We start from the raw sequence: 17557 nt of genomic DNA on the forward strand, positions 1-17557 counted from the left end.
TGGTGTTTTCCATGCTAGGTGCCTGGGGTTTTTTTGTTTCTAAATTTAATCCAAAATAGTTCAGTCATTTCTGAGAACTAGAGTAGGGGGAAATATTTTGCCATTTAATAAAAATTTTGGTCACTTTTTCTTTGAGAAGTTCTAGAGCCCCCAGGCTTTGGAGCAGGGACTTTAAATTTGGCAGGCATTGGCTTTGTGTCAGGGATGTATCTATCAAATCTATCACATATGGTCAAGTTACAAACCTTGAAAAATCCCCGTTCACCCATACTTAGAAGAGATGACAGAGTTTAGCAGCTAAAATCACCAAGATTCAATCCTCATTGAGCAAGGAGAACTGAGATTTGATGAAGAACCTGGGAAGGCACGGTGGGTCTAGGAGAAAATGGGGGGGAAGATAGATCAAAGGAGGAGGCAAGGACCTGAGACCATGAGTGAGGAGATGAGAGACAGGCATCAGGGTAGTTGTTGGGAGCTGGGACTGACAGGGAAAGTAGTTGAGGAGAGAGAGATTTGGATGGGGAGCCTGGAAGTGGTGACTAGGACTGAGTGGGCAAGAATAATGGGATGAGAAGTCTATGGAGTGGAGACTGGGGCTGATTAGGGAAAGAGAATAGGATTGGGAGAAGGAGTTGAGTAGGGAAGAAGCAGTTCATGCACTTACAAACTAACAAGAACTTTTGTTATAAATTGGGGCCTTATCAGTTAGGAGAAACAGCAGGAGAAAGGTGTAGTTGTATTGGTCAATCACAGGATGACTATGAGCTGCCAATGTAATGTGGCTGTGAAAAAGGCTAATACAATCCTAGGATGAATCAGGTGAGGTATTTGCAGTAAAGGTAAGGAAGTGTTGTTGCCATTATACAGGCACTGGTGAGACCTTATCTGGAATACTGTGTGCAGTTCTGGTCTCCCACATTTAAAAACAATGAATTCAAACAGGAACAGGTGCAGAGAAGGGCTCCACTAAGATGGAAATGGAGAACCAACTTTATGAGAGGAGACTTAAAGAGCTTGGTTTGTTTAGCCTAAAAAAAACAAAGGCTGAGGGCGCTCTATAAATACATCAGAGGGATAAACACCAGAGAGGGAGAAATTATTTAGGGGCTAACATGGACACAAGTTTAGGCTTGAAATTAGACAAAGGTTTCTAACTGTGAGAGGAGTGAAGTTCTGGAACAGCCGTCCAAGGGGAGTAGTGGTGGCAAAACACCTAACTTGCTTCAAGACTGAGCTTGATAAATTTATGGAGGGGATGGTATGATGAGATGGTATACCATGCCATATGTCCATCCGTGACTGATATTACCGAATATCTTAAACAGCTGGAGATGAGACACTAAATGGGAAGGACTAGGAGTTATGCATTACATTCTTTCCCAGGTGTCTGGCTGGTGGGTCTTGCCCATATACTCAAGGTCTAACTGATTGTCACAGTTCCCAAACCAAACATCGCAGACTCTGGGGGGTTTTCACCTTCCTCTGCAGCATGGAACATGGGTCATTTGCTGATTTTAACCAGAGTAAATTATGGGTTCTGTGTAATTCTAAGTCTTTAAATGAAAATTTGAATAGCTTAGTAACTCAGAGGTTGTGACAGGAGTGCATGAGTGAGGTTTGGCACATCACAGGCCACAGGAGGTCATACTAGATGATCATGATGGAACCTTCCGACCTTAAAGTCTATGAGACAGGTTAGAGGGGATGGGTCGGGGGGGCAAATAATCCTGAGTAAAGAATCAGAAAATCATTAGCCACAAATTTATGACACAATTTAATGCAGCATTGAAAAATAGTAGCGTCTCATTTATCCAGGGTAAGTAGTTGGTGGTTTTATGGGTTCTTTTAATTTGTGTTTTTAAATAAGTGAGTAAATAGCATTAGTTTTTCCATTATCAATCAACATAGAGGACAGGGGAGTAGATTTTTATGCCTTGGTTTGTGACCAGGTTTGCAAGGCTGCCTAAACATGTACATGATACACTCAAATGCAACTTGAGTAAAATAACCATTTCATTCCACCTGTCATGCGGCTACCTGTATGAAAAGAACAGAGGGAAAATTGAAATGCTCATTGTTGATTACAACATTTAAACCTTATTCTGATGGCTACATTACTATAGCATGAATATTAAGAAACTGAATTGATCAAAAATGCCTGATTCTGTCCCCTTTACCCAATTTGTAGTACCTTATGCTGCACATAGTCCAAGTGGTTTCACATATGGAGTAAGGCACTACGCACTGTGGGTAAGGGTGGCAGAATCAGGTGCAGAACTAAGAAGCTTATACTTACCATGTAAATTAGTGCTGCATAGGAAGCACATATTATGCTGGTGAGAGCAGTCTTTGCTGGATAGGAGATTACGTCAAACAGGGAAAATGTTCTACCCTGAAGGAAAAATCATTTTTAAAAAACAGGTTTTTTTGCTGCCAGAATATCAATGCTGCTCAACACAATAAAATTTTAAGAGCAGTTCCCTATATCGATATCCACTTCTGAAATGTCTATATTTACATTAATTTTGTCATCTATGTGGGTCACCAGAACATAGAGGAATCACAAGCATCTACCACAGCTCTTCTACCAGCCTGTCTATTCTTCTGTCTCAGCAGGCCTTCTGTGGATTATAGGAGAAAGTAGCAGTGGAGGAGGAGGAGTTAATGCTGCTGCATAGCTGGCTAAGCTCTCTCTCCATGTGGAAGGAGGAGAACCACGTACATAGGGTCCTCTCCACTCACAGACATTGGATGCAATCAGAGCATCTGTCTGTATACAGTCAGACCTCATTCAGGCAAAATGCCTACTGTTTTGGCCCAGCGAGCTTGTTAACTGAGTGAATAAACCAATGGTTTCAGGATTTGTACCCGTATGAATTACTGTGTAATGGGGGGGGGGGAGGGGGCGGGGAAGAGATCAAGATGGTAAAGATTCCAGTTTTACACACAGTAACTTGAATGAGCAGTGGAATAGAACTTTTAACTGAAAATAGTTTGAAAACCTGATATACATTGCAGGTAAAGAATATCAGAATAGCTCCCAAATAATTAGTATTTGAACAAATGCTCCCATACCTGATTTTTATAGAGAGGCTGCTTTGGTATGTTTACATTTTTCAGAAGACGGTGAGACAGAGTATTTAATTCTGCAAAATTTTGTACAATTTTTGGCTGCAAGACTTTGGCAACAGATTTTGAAGATGTTGATATTCTGTTTAGCCTATTAATAACTCTTACTCCAGGAGATGAAGAGAATGCACTTGCCACAACTGATCTGGATGCTTGTAGAACGGGAACAATTTCCTGAAAGGGAAGTGTTTGAGAAACAATATGGCATATAGTTCTAAAATGAATTTCTTTGAATATCCTGATTTTATTTTTGGAATAGCCTTTCACTCTCCATAATCCTTTGATACTGAAGCTATGCAGAGATACAAGCTATTTTATTAAAAGCTCAGTTAGTTATTCTTCATCTAACTCTACAAATAATAATGAACACATAATGACTTGAATTGTGGCAATATCCAAGACACTATATAAACACATAGGAAGACATAATCTTGCCCCATGTTCATATAGAAAGTACCAGAATATTTTACACTTAGTGTCTTGGAAAACATACATTTATGTAGCACAGTTAGCATCTAAAAGAAGAAAAAGCTTTTGTAGTTCCTGTTTGGCCTGTGGGCACAAGACTACCCTTCTCCTGTAATAGGTGTATGGCCTTTGCAGTATTCCCAGCCCTACAGTGGCTCAGCAAGCAGGAAAGTGCAACTATCATCTGAATTTGAAAAGTACTTTACTTCTATGGATGTTGATGGAGTCAGCACCTCCCAGGAGACTCTGTCATCTTGCAGAGCTCATCATATTTTCCATCAGACTCAGCATCAAAAGCAAATCTAAAAATATAAATTTGGAGATGTAGGTGTGCTAGCTGAGAAAGTATCAGCTCTGAACATAAAGGGCCTAATAGTGGATCTATCAGGTTAAACTGAGACTACACTTGATATGAGCCAAAAGAGTTTAATGGTTTATTGTTGGTGATTTACCAATTGATTTTAATTATAATATTGCCACCTGGTAATACAATGATGGGCGTATTAGAAATGCTTAAGATATAGAAGTAGAATATGCCTCTATTTGTATACATTTTAAAATACGTGCTACTCATCTGCTTCTCTCTGAATGCATTTTCCCTTGCTTCTCTGCTCTGACAATGCCAGCCTTGACTGAGCGCACTTCTCCCACAAACACTTCTTTCTTCCATGATGCCACTTATGCATGGAATGTCATTCCTGAGCTGACAAATAAAGCCACTACTCTCCCCTTCAAATCCCTCCTTTTCCTCCACTTCACCCACTTCTTCCAGGACACTTACTAAAAACTGGCAAGCTAATAGTATACATTGCAGGTTGAAGGGCTGTCAGCATATGCAGCTGACATATTAAACTACCAAGAGGTTCCTATTATCGCATTGATAATACTTTGCTTATATGCTAGCCTGTAAGTGATTTTTTATATTTTAAGCTCTTCAGGGAAGAGCCATCTGTATTTATATAGCACTTAACATAGATTCACAGACTTTAAGACCAGAAGGGATCATCCCTTTTAGTTGGACATCCTGCGCTTTTCAGGTCACATAAGCTCACCCACCCACTTCTGTAATAGGCCCATAACCTCTGGCTGAGTTACTGAAGTCCTCAGATATTGATTTAAAGATCAAGCGGGCCCAGTTCTGATTGGAGCCTTTGAGTATTAACCTATTACAAGTAACATAAAATGTGAAACCTGACAAAATCTTTCATCCGTGCTTTTCTGGTAGTTATCACTTAGAGACCTGACCTTACATCCTACAGCCCAAAGGGATTCAAACAAATGTTAAAGAAAACCTAATCAATTGATTAGTGTGAAGTTTACCCTAATGTGGGAGTGGGGAGCACAGGGCCTTTTGCACCACTTAAGCCCCATGGTGATTGTACTGTGGTCAAAGAGATTGTAGAGGGTTCTCTGAACCTCATCCTTCATACTCTATAGGGGAGCTCTGAATTGGCTGTATAATGGACCACATGATCAGTAATTAGAGGGATACAGTGATCCAAGTAGCTAGGTAAAATGTAGCATCAGTCGTTTTTCTTGTCCATATACTGGAATAGCAGCCTGATCACAGGGTGACTGCGTGAGAAAGATCCAAGTATGAGCACTCCATAGCAGTCTTCCCTCCACAATTCTAACCACTTGGATTTTGTTAAGTGGGGATGATGAATTTCAGTGACTGCACTAAAATGAGAGAAATAGTTCCTTACATGTGTAAGATACAAAGATGTGTTTTTGTATGCTCTGTAGTGACCTGTATTTCATCTGATATTGGTCAGAGGTGCAACTTCCATTGATTTTTTTTTTTTTTAAATGGGAGTCCTGTAACTAAACCAGGGGTTGGCAACCTTTCAGAAGTGGTGTGCTGAGTCTTCATTTATTCACTCTGATTTAAGGTTTTGCGTGCCAGTAATACATTTTAACGTTTTAGAAGGTCTCTTTCTATAAGTCTATAATATATAACTAAACTAATGTTGTATGTAAAGTAAATAAGTTTTTTTAAATGTTTAAGAAGCTTCATTTAAAATTAAATTAAAATGCAGAGCACCCGGACCAGTGGTCAGGACCCGGGCAGTGAGAATGCCACTGAAAATCAGCTCACGTGCCATGCCACCTTCGGCACCCGTGCCATAGGTTGCCTACCCCTGAACTAAACCCTATGCAATGTTGCTTGAAAAAAAAAATGCAAGGTAGATTCTCAGATGTAAATTGCCATAGTTCCATTGAAATAAATGGAGTTATGACGATTGACACCAGATGAGGATCTGCCTTAAATGTTTTGTACCATTGTCTATGTGATAAAAATAAAAAAACCCACGTAAGGTTCTCAAAACATTTAGGAAGGAATGTGCATTGAAATGGAACACAGGATCTGGTCCAAGAGGTGAATATAATAGCTGAACCGCTCAATAATAGCGACCATAATGTAATTAAATTTAACATCATTGTGTAATGCAAAGAAACTTATCACAGTAGCATTTAATTTTAAAAAGGGGAATTACACAAAAGTTAGGAGCCTAGTTAAATGGAAATTAAAAGGAATAGTCACAAGTGTGAAATGCCTGCAAACTGCATGGAGACCATTTAAAAACACCATAGTAGAGGCTCAAATGAAACGTATGCCCTAAATAATAATTAAAAAAACTGTAAGAGGACCACACTACTGTGGCTAAACAGCAGAGTGAAAGAGGCTGGGAGGGGGGACTTTAAAAATTGGAAGTAAAATCCTAGTGAGGAAAATAGAAAACGCTTTAACTCTGTCAAATGTAATAATATATATAAGGCAGGGCAAGACTTTTTTTTTGAAGAACTAGCTAAGGGCAAAAAAACTAATTGCAATTTTTTAAAGTATATCAGAAGCAGGAAGCCTGCCAAACAGTCAGTGGGGCTGTCATAAACAGATGGTTAAGGGTTAATGCCTCTTTTACCTGTAAAGAGGCAAAAATTTCACCTAGTCTAGCTAACACCTGACCAGAGGAACCAATGGGGGAACAAGATGTTTCAAAAGGAAGGAGGGAAGTTTTTCACTCCGGCTGAAACTGAAACTCTAAATAAAGGAAAAAGATCAAGGAACCAGCTTCTTATCAGAGTAGTAAGTTTTAGAAAGGAATAAATAGGTTTATGTTTATTTCTTTCTAACCTGTCTTATGCAAATAGAGGTAGAATCAAATTGGGTATTTTTTTTTGTGTAACTAAATTTGTCTGTGAGAGTAGCTGGTATGCTAATCTCTTCCAGGGGTTTTTCTTTTGGCTTTTAATTAAAGAAAAGAAAGGTTTTTCTTAATACCTGATTGATTTTTCCTTGTTTTTAGATCCAAGGGATTGGATCTGGACTCACCAGGGAATTGGTGAAGGAGTCTCTCAAGGCTACCCAGGGAGGGGAAGGTTTTGGGGGGGACAGGGAGTGATCCAGACACTGAAATTCTGGATGGTGGCAGAGATACCAGATCTAAGCTAGTAATTAAGCTTAGAAGCGTCCATGCAAGTCCCCACATCTGTACCCTAAAGTTCAGAGTGGGGAAGGAACATTGACAGGGGCCACTGGATGGTTGAGGTGCTAAAGGAGCACTTAAGGAAGATGGGGCTGTTGCAGAGAAGCTAACTGAATTCTTTGTATCAGTCTTCACTGCAGAGGCTATGGGGGAGATCTTTACACCTTTGCGGATCTTCTTATATGAAGAATCTCATGAACTGTTTCAAACTGAGGTGTTAATAGAGGAGATTTTGGAACAAACTGATAAATTAAACAGTAATAATTTACTAGAACCAGATGGTATTCACCCAAGAGTTCTGAAGGAACTCATATGAAATTGCAGAACTAACTAAGATATGTATCCTGTCACTTCAAATCAGCTTCTGTACAAGATAACTGGAAGGTAGCTAACGTAACTTGGATTTTTTGAAAAAGGCCCAAGTGCAATCCTGGAGCTTACAGGCTAGTAAGCCTAACTTCAGCACCAGGAAAATTGATTGAAACTGTAGTAAAGAACAAAATTATCAGTCACATAGGCATCAGCAAAATAAGCAGGTGCTTGGGGTGGCACATTTCTAAGGGCGGCATTCTGATGCCGGTCATTATAGGTGCCGACTCCAAGGCATGGAGAAGAAGTCCCCCCACTGCCCAAGCTTGCCTCCGCTCCACCTCCTCCCCTGAGCGCACCGCTGCTGCTTTGCTTCTCTCGCCTCCCTCCCAGGCTTGCTGTATGCACACCAGCTGTTTCGCGCAGCAAGTCTGGGAGGGAAGAGAAGCCGAGCAGCGGAGCACTCAGGGGAGGCAGCAGTGGTGGAGCGGAGGTGAGCTGGTTCGGGGAGTGATTCCTCTACCCCTTGTTACTTCCTGTGCCCCACCACGCTAGCTCACCTCTGCTTCGCCTGCTTCCCTGAACATGCCGCCGCTCCGCTTCTCCCCCCTCCCTCCAAGGCTTGCCATGTGTGAGAGGGAGGGGGAGAAGCGGTGCAGCGGCAGACCTGAAGGAGCAGGCAGAGCAGAGGTGAGCTAGGGCAGGAGATCGTGGGGGCCCCCAGGAAGCAATGGTGGGGTGGAAATGCAGCACACCTGGGGGAGGAGGCAGGGCTAGGGATTTGGGGAAGGGGTTGAGTTGGGGCAGGGCCGGTGAGCACAAAAAAAATGGGGGGGGGGGCTGCCACGGTTTTTTTTTTTTTGCTTGGGGTGGCAAAAATCCTAGATAGCCCTGATAGAGAAGACAAACTAGTGGAGGGTTTCAAAGAGAGAGCAAGGTGATGTGCAAGGAAATTGTTCTCAGCAAGTGAGAAGGATGTTGCAGTAATAGAGATATGAGATGAGACCTTGGACAAGAGTTGTAGCTGTATAAATGGACAGGAAATCTTAAGAGTTGTTATGTGGAAAGAAACAGCAAAATTTAGATATAGCTTGGATGTGAAGACGAAAAGACAGGTCTGAATTTAAGATGACATATAGTGGAAAAGATTAAGAACTCTATTTCAGCCATGCTGATCTTCAGCTGATTGGCTAGAATCCATGAAGCAATATCAGAGAGGCAGACCATGGTTTTAATTTAGACACAATGGGACAGGCCTGGAGCAGAGAGGTAGATCTGTGAGTCATCAGGATAGAGATGGTAGTTGAATTTGTATTTATGAATGAGATTTCAGAGGTAAGTGGGGAGGGAGAAAAGAAAGGGATGAAGGACATAGCCCCATGGATCCCCTACAGAAAGTTGGAGAGGGAATGAGGAGGCTCTTCCAAAGGACACACTAAAGAACAATTAGAGAGGTGGGAGGAGAATCAGGAAAGGACAGAGTCACAGAAAGCAAGGACGGACAAGATTTCAAGAGCATTAGCAATTTTCAGTTAAGTGCAAAGGATAGAAGCTGGTTGGACACAGTCTAGGATGGAACTGGAGGCGAGGACTCTGAACATGCTGTTTACATTTTCTGTCTAATGAGCTTAAAGGCGAAAGGGAAAAGGGAGGATGCGGCACTAACTGGAGAGGCAAGTTGGATCAAGGGTTGATTGAGACTAAAGCTTGCTTGTATTGTGAGGGGAAAGTGTCAGGAATCGGATCTGCTGCAGAACTAGTCTCAAGGCAGCTTCCTCAATACATTTGGCCTGCAACAGCTATCTGATTGGCTATGCCACCTGATTGGCTGCAGGGGGCAGCAGACTGACTTTTGGGACATTGGCTCAAGGTTCATGCCCACCACTGTGATTGCTCCTGTTACCTTATTCCTGCCTTACACCCAGCCTGGTTTCTGGCCTGCCTCTGCCTTCAGCCCCTCCTTGCCGGTTACCCTGCTTGCTTCAGTTCCTGACCTTGGTTTGATCCTTGGCCCTGGCTTCCCACTTCTGACTCTGACCCTAGTCCTTGGTTCTGGATGCCTGCTCTGACCACTAGGCTAGACTGCCCTCATCCAGTCAACTGAGCCAGAGGCACTGAAGAGGTCAAGAAGAGTAAGGGAAGGAATGAAAGTGGGCATGAGGGAAATCAAACGGGATGGGATGGGATCATTGGGGCAAGAGGTAGGCTTAGAGGAGGAGAACAGATAAGAAACTTCTGTGTCTGTGACAGAGAGGAGGAAGAGAGAGTTGTAGAAAAAGATGGAAAGTGATGTTGTATTTTGTCAATTTTCTCATGGAAGAAATTGGCAAGAACTTGTGCATAGAGAAGTGCAGGTAGGAGGAGAGGGTTTGAGGACTGATCAGAGGTGGTTGGGATTGTGGACTTGAGATTCAATTAAATTGAATAAGTGGAGTTGTGAAGCTAGGAAGATGGCAGAACTGAAGGAGAAGAGAATGAATTTGTAATGCTAGAAGTCGACCTAGTCACAGAATTTCTGCCAGAGATGCTCTGCAGCCTGATAGCAGGAACAGAGGAAGCAGATGTTAAGTATTTCAGGCAATAACTTCTTACAGGCCTTCTTCTCCCAATTTTATTTCTATAAGAGGGATTAGAATTGATGTCCTGCTTCATGGTCTGATTTGCCAGTATCAGTGGAATTGGAAGTGTAGAAGTAGTTGAGGATCTATCACAGTAGAATCTGAGCACCTCACAAGCCTTAATGGATTTTTACCTTCACAGCATCTCTGTGAAATAGGGAAATTTTAATAATCATTTCATAGATGAGGCTGCATCCACAAAGATTCTGGGCATCTAACTGCCACTTGAGGCAGTTTAAGATTCTCAAATTAAGATTCTCAAAACTTCCACTCAGCTGCCCACAAATTACCTCGGCACCTACATGTCTGCTGATAAAATCCCCTAAATTTCTGCCAGTGGGTATGCATGGAGCCATCTAAATCCTGATGCTATAAAGCAGCTCAAGCCATTCCCCCACTTATCTCACCTACAATGTCCAATTCAGAGGTCAGTTTCCAGATTGGGCCCAGCACAAAATGAAAGTGGAGAAGCCCCACCAGAGAAAGAGTGAGACATGACTCTAGAGCCCAGAGTTTAGAGCACCCACCTGGCAGACCCAGGTTCCAGTCCCTGCTCCAATAACTATTTAATGACTAAATATCAAAATCAGCAAAACATGTCTTATTAAATAATGGTAGATAAAACACATAATATTTTGAACAAGAAGGGGAAATTCCTTTATCAGAAATTTAATGGCAATCAAATATAGTAGTTCAGTATGCTTACCTGGTTTGACTGTTGCATTCCAATTATGGTTGGAAATTCATCCTTAATCTCATCTATAATTTCCACAACTGCTCTCTGGATTAGGTAAACTGAGGTAAAAAAGAAGGAATTAAAGATTCAATTCAAAACCTCCTAATCAATTAAACAAAGTGGTGGTAACATGTACAAATAGATAGGACAAGGAAGGTTTGGGGGTTTAAATGGATCACAGCCAGGATTGCATACCTTGTCCAGAAAATCTTTTGATCACCTGCCCACATATCCATCCGATTGGTTTGATGGGCATCATGTCCTAGAGTGAGTTCCCGAGTCCTAAACTCCAGTTACCTCACAAGATTAATCCAGCTGGATGCTCAGATCACAAATGAGCACACCATGCCCCCCTCCCCCACATGAACATCACTATATCCAGGCAGAGAGCCTTTATGACAGCACAGTGGATCTCTTAGATACTCACTTGATGCTCTGCATATATGTGGTGTCCAAGGCATGATCCTGTCAGGAAAAAAATATCTGTACTTTTCACAAGTTGCCATGTAAATGATCACATTTCTTCTAAGTTTTGCATAAAGATACACTGTTTTACATCTTGCTCTTCTAGTACCCTAAATCCATGGGTTTGGGGTTAAACAAAATAAAGATCTGATTTCCTTTGTCTTCAAGTTCAAGGTAAACAAACAAAAGTCCCCATCCCTTTCTTTAAGTTTTAAACAAGCAAGAGAATAGTTGTTGTCCTTTGCATGTTGTCATAACTAGAAAGGGAAGGGTAACAACCCTCCTGTATACAGTACTGTAAAATCCCTTCTGGCCAGAGGCACCAAAATCCTTTTACCTATAAAGGGTTAAGAAGCTCAAATAACCTGGCTGACACCTGACCCAAAAGACCAATAAGGGGACAAGATGCTTTCAAATCTTGGGCAGATGGAGGTTTGTGTGTGCCCTTTGTTTTGGGATGTGTTCACTCTTGGGACTCAGAGGAACTGATCATCAATCCCTATTCTTCAAATCTTTCTGCACAATTCTCTCATATTACAAACTTGTAAGTAACAGCCAGGCAAGGTGTGTTAGTTTTATCTTTGTTTTTCTCAATCTGTAAATGTTCCTTTTGCTAGAAGGTTTACCTCTGTTTGCTGTAACTTTGAACCTAAGGCTAGAGTGGGTTCCTTTGGGCTCTTTGAGTCTGATTACCCTGTAAAGTTATTTTCCGTCCTGATTTTACAGAGATGATTTTTACCTTTTTCTTTAATTAAAATTCTTCTTTTAAGAACCTAATTGATTTTTCATTGTTTTAAGATCCAAGAGTTTTGGATCTGTGTTCACCAGGATTAATTGGTGAGGGTATACTCTCAAGCCTACCCAGGAAAAGGGGTATAAGGACTTTTGGGGGAGGAATTAGTCTCAAATCTGCCCAGGAAAGGGGGGATTAGGGACTTGGCAAACATTTGGGAAAAGGCAGAGTTTCAAGTGGCTCTCCCCTAAGATTTGGGGCACGCTTGGTGGTGGCATCTTACTGTTAACCTAAGCTGGTAAATAAGCTTATGGGGTCTTTCATGCAGGACCCCATATCTGTACCCTAAAGTTCAGAGTATGGAGGAAACCTTGACACATGTAGACTGTTTATCTCAATATAGCTATTGGCCTTTCCGTCAGTCAGCCAGTGATTTATTATTCCTTTTCTTTTTGGTTGGCTCCTGGGAAACTAATAGGCTCCAGCTGTTTCTGGTTCCTTCTGCTCTTCCCTCCCAGACAAGGAAATAACCAAATGTCAATACTCTAATGCTGGCCACTACCAATGTAGGCCTCAAACATGCCAAAAATATATGTTTAATTCAAATGATTCTTAATATGGCTGCTTTGATTGCCAACATAAAGAGAACAGAAACAAAACATTGCCACATTTCTGAACTAGGGATATTTGTCAATTGTCTTTAAGTAGTATAGCTTATAAACTCCTGTGTTTAATACTGAGAGGTAATGTTCAGCAAGACCACAATAATAGTGATGCCTTTGGACAAGATGCCTGTCTGGCCTGTGCCCTGCCACTATTAGTGAGAAGAATAGTGTTCCTACTGGCACCATATAAAGCCCATTTACTGAGAAAATGTGGGGGTTGAGAATGTCACTCATTTTCCTTGAAGTATTGCAGTATATATATTGTGACAAAGTTCCTCCTCTACCTTGGTGGGTCCTGCATTTTTTGGCAGATTTGCTCACCTCAGTAATTCACCATGTGGGTCAGGAAACAGCCCAGAGACCTTCCCCTCTGATAGAAGCCACAGTCCAGCTCAATTCCTCCTGGGTCTGATCAGGAGTTGGGAGATCTAGGGGTGGGGAGGGGAACTGGGTCCACCCTCTACTCCAGGTTCCAGCCTAGGGCCCTGTGGAATACAGCTGTCTAGAGTGCCTCCTGGTACAGCTGCATGACAGCTATAACTCCCTGGGCTACTTCCCCATGGCCTCCTCCAACCACCTTCTTTATCCTCACCACAGGACCTCTCTCCTGGTATCTGATAATGCTTGTACTCCTCAGTCTTCTAGCAATGTCTTCTCACTCTCAGCTCCTAACTCCTCACATGCACACTACAAACTGAAGTGAGGTCCTTTTTAACTCAGGGGCCCTGATTATCCAGTCTGTCCTAATTGATTCTAGTAGTTTCTTCTTAATTGGCTCTAGGTGTGCTAATTTGACTGCCTGCCTTAGTTGGTTCCAGCAAGTTCCTTCTTGTTCTGGAACTGCCCCTGTTACCTTACTCAGGGAAAAGAGATCTACTTAATCTGGGACTAATATAGTTGCCTCACTCCCAATCCTGTTTTTTTCATTAGTTGTCCCCTGTGTTTATTTGGTATCATGGACCTGTGGATCCTCCCCTTAGGCTGGTGGGAGGTCCTTTGCCCACCCACTTCCTGGATACCAACAGGAACAGTTGACTTCACTCCCATCCCTGTTATCTCATTAGTTGTCCCCCAGAATTATTTGGTTTCCAGGCCCCTTAGGCTGGTGGGAGGGTCCTTTAGCAGTGGGCGGGTTCCGCCCACCCACTTCCAGGTTCTCTATAGGAACACTCTCTTGTAACTATCTGGCCTGACCCTGTCCTAATATATTATTAATTCAGATTTGCACTATAGGGTATTGCTGAGGTGCTGTGATCAAGGTCTGCAGTATGGATGGCTTGGGAGAAGGAAGGAAGGAACACCATACAATGGCTTTAAGTTCCAAGTTGTTCATATGACATTTTAGATTATCCTGAGATCAAGAACCTTGTATTTAAAAGTGATTCAAGTGGGGCACCCCACCCTGTCCCTGATGTGTTTGTGCCCAGTGTCATTGGGGAGGGACCAAGAAGAATATCAATTTTCTTATGTTCAGCAGGTCTATCCACTACTCCAGTTCTTTAGGATGCAGAGTGGAATTGAGACTCATTGGTTATAAGGTGGCAAGATGAGAATCAGACAGTCTTCCACCAGTGATGCATAGGTCACTAGCAAAATCTGGCAAGCAGTATCACATACATCCATGTAGACATGGAGCCAAAGAGAGACAAATATGTACGCACTGCAACTATCAATCTTGTCTGCAGGTCATATAGTATTGACTTGATGGAAAGTACACAAACCTGTCCTCTAGCAGGAAAGCTTTTGCCAGACTTAGGGTGACCAGATGTCCTGATTTCATAGGGATAGTCCCGATTTTTGGGTCTTTTTCTTATATCGGCTCCTATTACCCTCTGTCCCCTGTCCCGATTTTTCACACTTGCTGTCTGGTCACCCTAGCCATACTAGAATTGAGGATAACTCCTATGCACTTTATCACCTGCATCAACATGACAGACAAATTCTCATAGTTTATGTGAGATGGAAAGAAATTGGACATCTACTTTTGTTTTAAAAATTACTAAAAAGATTTAGTTTAGAGAAACAAGAAATGGCAGGGCAGCTCTGACTAATTGTTTGTCTTACTACAAACTCAGGGGTGTGGTTCCCATCATTGAGTCACAGAGGTTCTTTGACATACTTTGTGGAACACCATGATTAAGACCAAGAAAAATAATCACAACTATTAATCATGGCTATTTTCTAACTAAAGAAGGATAAACAAATGATAAACTGGTTACTTCAATTACAAGTTTTTTCCTCTATGTTTCTTTTTGTAGAGCTTGTAACAGAGATAGCACTCCGGAGATTTTAGGGCAGATGAACCTGCCAGTTTATAGTTGGCAAAGTTAACAATCTTAACTACATTCTATGAAAAGAAAAAAACATTTAAATCGGTTACTTAGAAGAAGCTATTTAAGGAGTTGTATTGAGACAGGTCAATTAACCAATATTAAACATTTTAAATTTAATTAAATCCTACTTTTTTTTGTTTACCAGTGTTTAGTCCTCCTTTCCTTTCCAGGAATATATTTTAACCAGTTGGTGGTTAACAGGAGAAACCGTTAGTCTTCATTTTTTTCAGTAGTCCAACAAAATCATTGGGATTTTTATATCTAATCCCTGACAGTGTTTTAGTTAACTTTTTCTTACCAATCACTGCTGAAGTCTTCGGGAGGTTTCCTTAGGTTGGTTTCTTCTTAATCTTTGTTTTTCTTATCTGTCTCTGGCAGCTTCCTTTTAGTGGTGGAAAGGCTGAACTGAGGAGTGCTTGCTTTTGAAGCTGAGTAGCCAGGGGTGTGGGGTACTCACTTGAAAATTTTGTATACCCTTATTATTTTTTATGAAATTATATGAAAACACACCTCTTTAATGCTTGTTCAGATTTAAGTTGGTTGCTGTTATTCTTTTATTGGCTCCATGCCTTAGGGGTTGGCTTAGGTGATACTTTCATCTTCTAAATATGTAGTCTTTCTAATAAGCAACATTTCTTTAATAGCTCTCTCTGTGGGTGTACATAAATATGTGAAGATTCAGATAACTTTTAAAGTTAAAATTAACTATTTTTAATTCAGTTCATTTTGTGAGGTTTTTTTATTAGCGTTTGACAGGAAATGAATTTTTTTAAAAGTCCATTAATTTCTTCTCTTTATTTAAAAAAGTTTTTAGTTTTCAAAACAGTATTTTAAATTTAAATAACTCTAAGAAAGTCTTTAGCCTAAACTGTTAATTAACCATTACTGTATTCTATGCTTAAATGGTTTCTCACGTGAGTAATTAACCTAGCAAATGACCTTGCTTTAGTTTTATATAAATCATAAGATGTTTTATGTACAAAGTTATTATATGAAAGTTTGCATTTAAATACAAAATATTTACAAATATACATATTAGTAGAAGCTTATACCATCTAAGCATTTGAGAAACAACAAAGGTTTTCATCTCTAAGTGAAAACGAGTTGGAAGGAGTCAGTAGTTTCTGTAAAAATTGCCCACCATAAGTGTTCTCCAAGTTTAAAGAATGAAAACTGTAGTGTGTTTACAAAAGAAACTAATATCATTAAGGCCATTTCTAGAATCCTTTGAGTGGGTTTAAACAGAGATTTTTCTTTGGGGAAAAAAAAGGCGGGGGGTAGGTTTAGCATAGGCCCACTTTACTCTAGATTTATTGCTCTGATAACACAAACCTACATTCCTTTCACATTCAGGTTTCTTCCTAAAAGTGTTCACACAGATTGCTGTTTGCTTGTCCTTGGGAGCTAGAAGCAGAAACCTTCTGGAATTTCTTTGACTAGCTTTAACATTTTGTAACATACAGTAATTAGCTAAGCATGTGTATTGTTATATTTCCGAGCATCTTGACTATAATATCCTTGTAGCTATCAAGTTTGTAATTACTTTTTTAAAAGTTGTATTTATTAATATTATTTTTGCATCAATACTGAGATCTCTCTCCCCCAATCACTAGGAGTTCTAAGTGGGAGAACAGGGAAAGGAAGTGATCCAGAGGTCTTTCAGCCTCCATTTGGGACCTGCTGCTCACTTATGAAGGGTCAGAATCCATTAGCTATGGATGTTAAGATCTTAACTACAGTTTCTGCTAAGAACTTTTCAATATAGGCCTGGAGTCCAGAGCTTGGCTTGGGCTATAGGGGCTGGCTAACAGAGAATACATAGCTCAGAGGAAGCTGGGGTAAACAGATAACCTTGTGTATTTCAAGTCAGTGAGTGGAGTCAGAATAACTCTGAATGTAATTGGGCATCCTTATCATGAGTTATAGACACATGAAGCACTGAGAAAGGCCTCATGGTTACTCCCTAATGCAGGGAGGAAATAATGGTACAATACCCCTCAGGTCCTAGACAAAGTTTGGGGAGAGGCCTAACATGATTATCGTGAGTTATGACACCCTCCGCTCACACATGTATGCCAGTGCTAGGCCACAGAAACGCAAGGGTAAACTTGTGAAATTAAGTACTAATTACTGCTTTTTTGCTTTAAATCCCTTGCAATGTACCTGTTGGTCAACCAAGAGAGCTGCTACCTCATTCCCCTGGACCCTAAAATTAGGATTTAACCTACACACTTTAATAGACATAGTTTGGGGGTAATTACCTGTGTGTCAGCAATATGTTAATTTGGGCTAGGGGCAGAACAATTATGTAATCTTTTAGACCATTGGCTTATTGTGCTTATCTTGTCTTGCTATTAGAACTGACCCAGGGGTTTGGGAAAACCCATCCCTGTCGCTTCTCTCCACCCAATGAGCACCATATATAATCTAGTGTAACTAGTTGTTTTGCAGTGTCTCTGAGCCGAATAAGCAAAGTGACACTCCGCCAGTGCTGTGTGTAATAAACACCTGTGCTTGACTCTACACGGTGTGGATTATTGTTCCTTCATTTATATATGAGTAAACATGAATTTCCTGTTTCCTTAGATGAGTCGTACTATGGACAGACACTTA

General features: G+C 41.0%; 1 protein-coding gene across 1 annotated transcript in view; it reads right to left on the minus strand.

Moving 5' to 3' along the window:
* The window catches only part of SPATA9 (spermatogenesis associated 9), a 19618-nt gene extending 3527 nt beyond the window's left edge, over positions 1-16091 (minus strand). The window contains exons 1-4 of the mRNA XM_032798716.2: positions 10944-16091; positions 10719-10807; positions 3076-3303; positions 2297-2392 (exon numbers count right to left, since the gene is read on the minus strand). Coding sequence (XP_032654607.1) covers positions 2297-2392; positions 3076-3303; positions 10719-10807; positions 10944-11007 — 477 coding nt within the window. The 5' untranslated portion in view covers positions 11008-16091. The remainder of the gene's footprint in view (positions 1-2296; positions 2393-3075; positions 3304-10718; positions 10808-10943) is intronic.
* Between the last annotated feature and the right edge of the window lie 1466 nt (positions 16092-17557).

Source organism: Chelonoidis abingdonii, chromosome 6 (assembly GCF_003597395.2).
Source record: "Chelonoidis abingdonii isolate Lonesome George chromosome 6, CheloAbing_2.0, whole genome shotgun sequence".
Lineage (NCBI taxonomy): Eukaryota > Metazoa > Chordata > Testudines > Testudinidae > Chelonoidis > Chelonoidis abingdonii.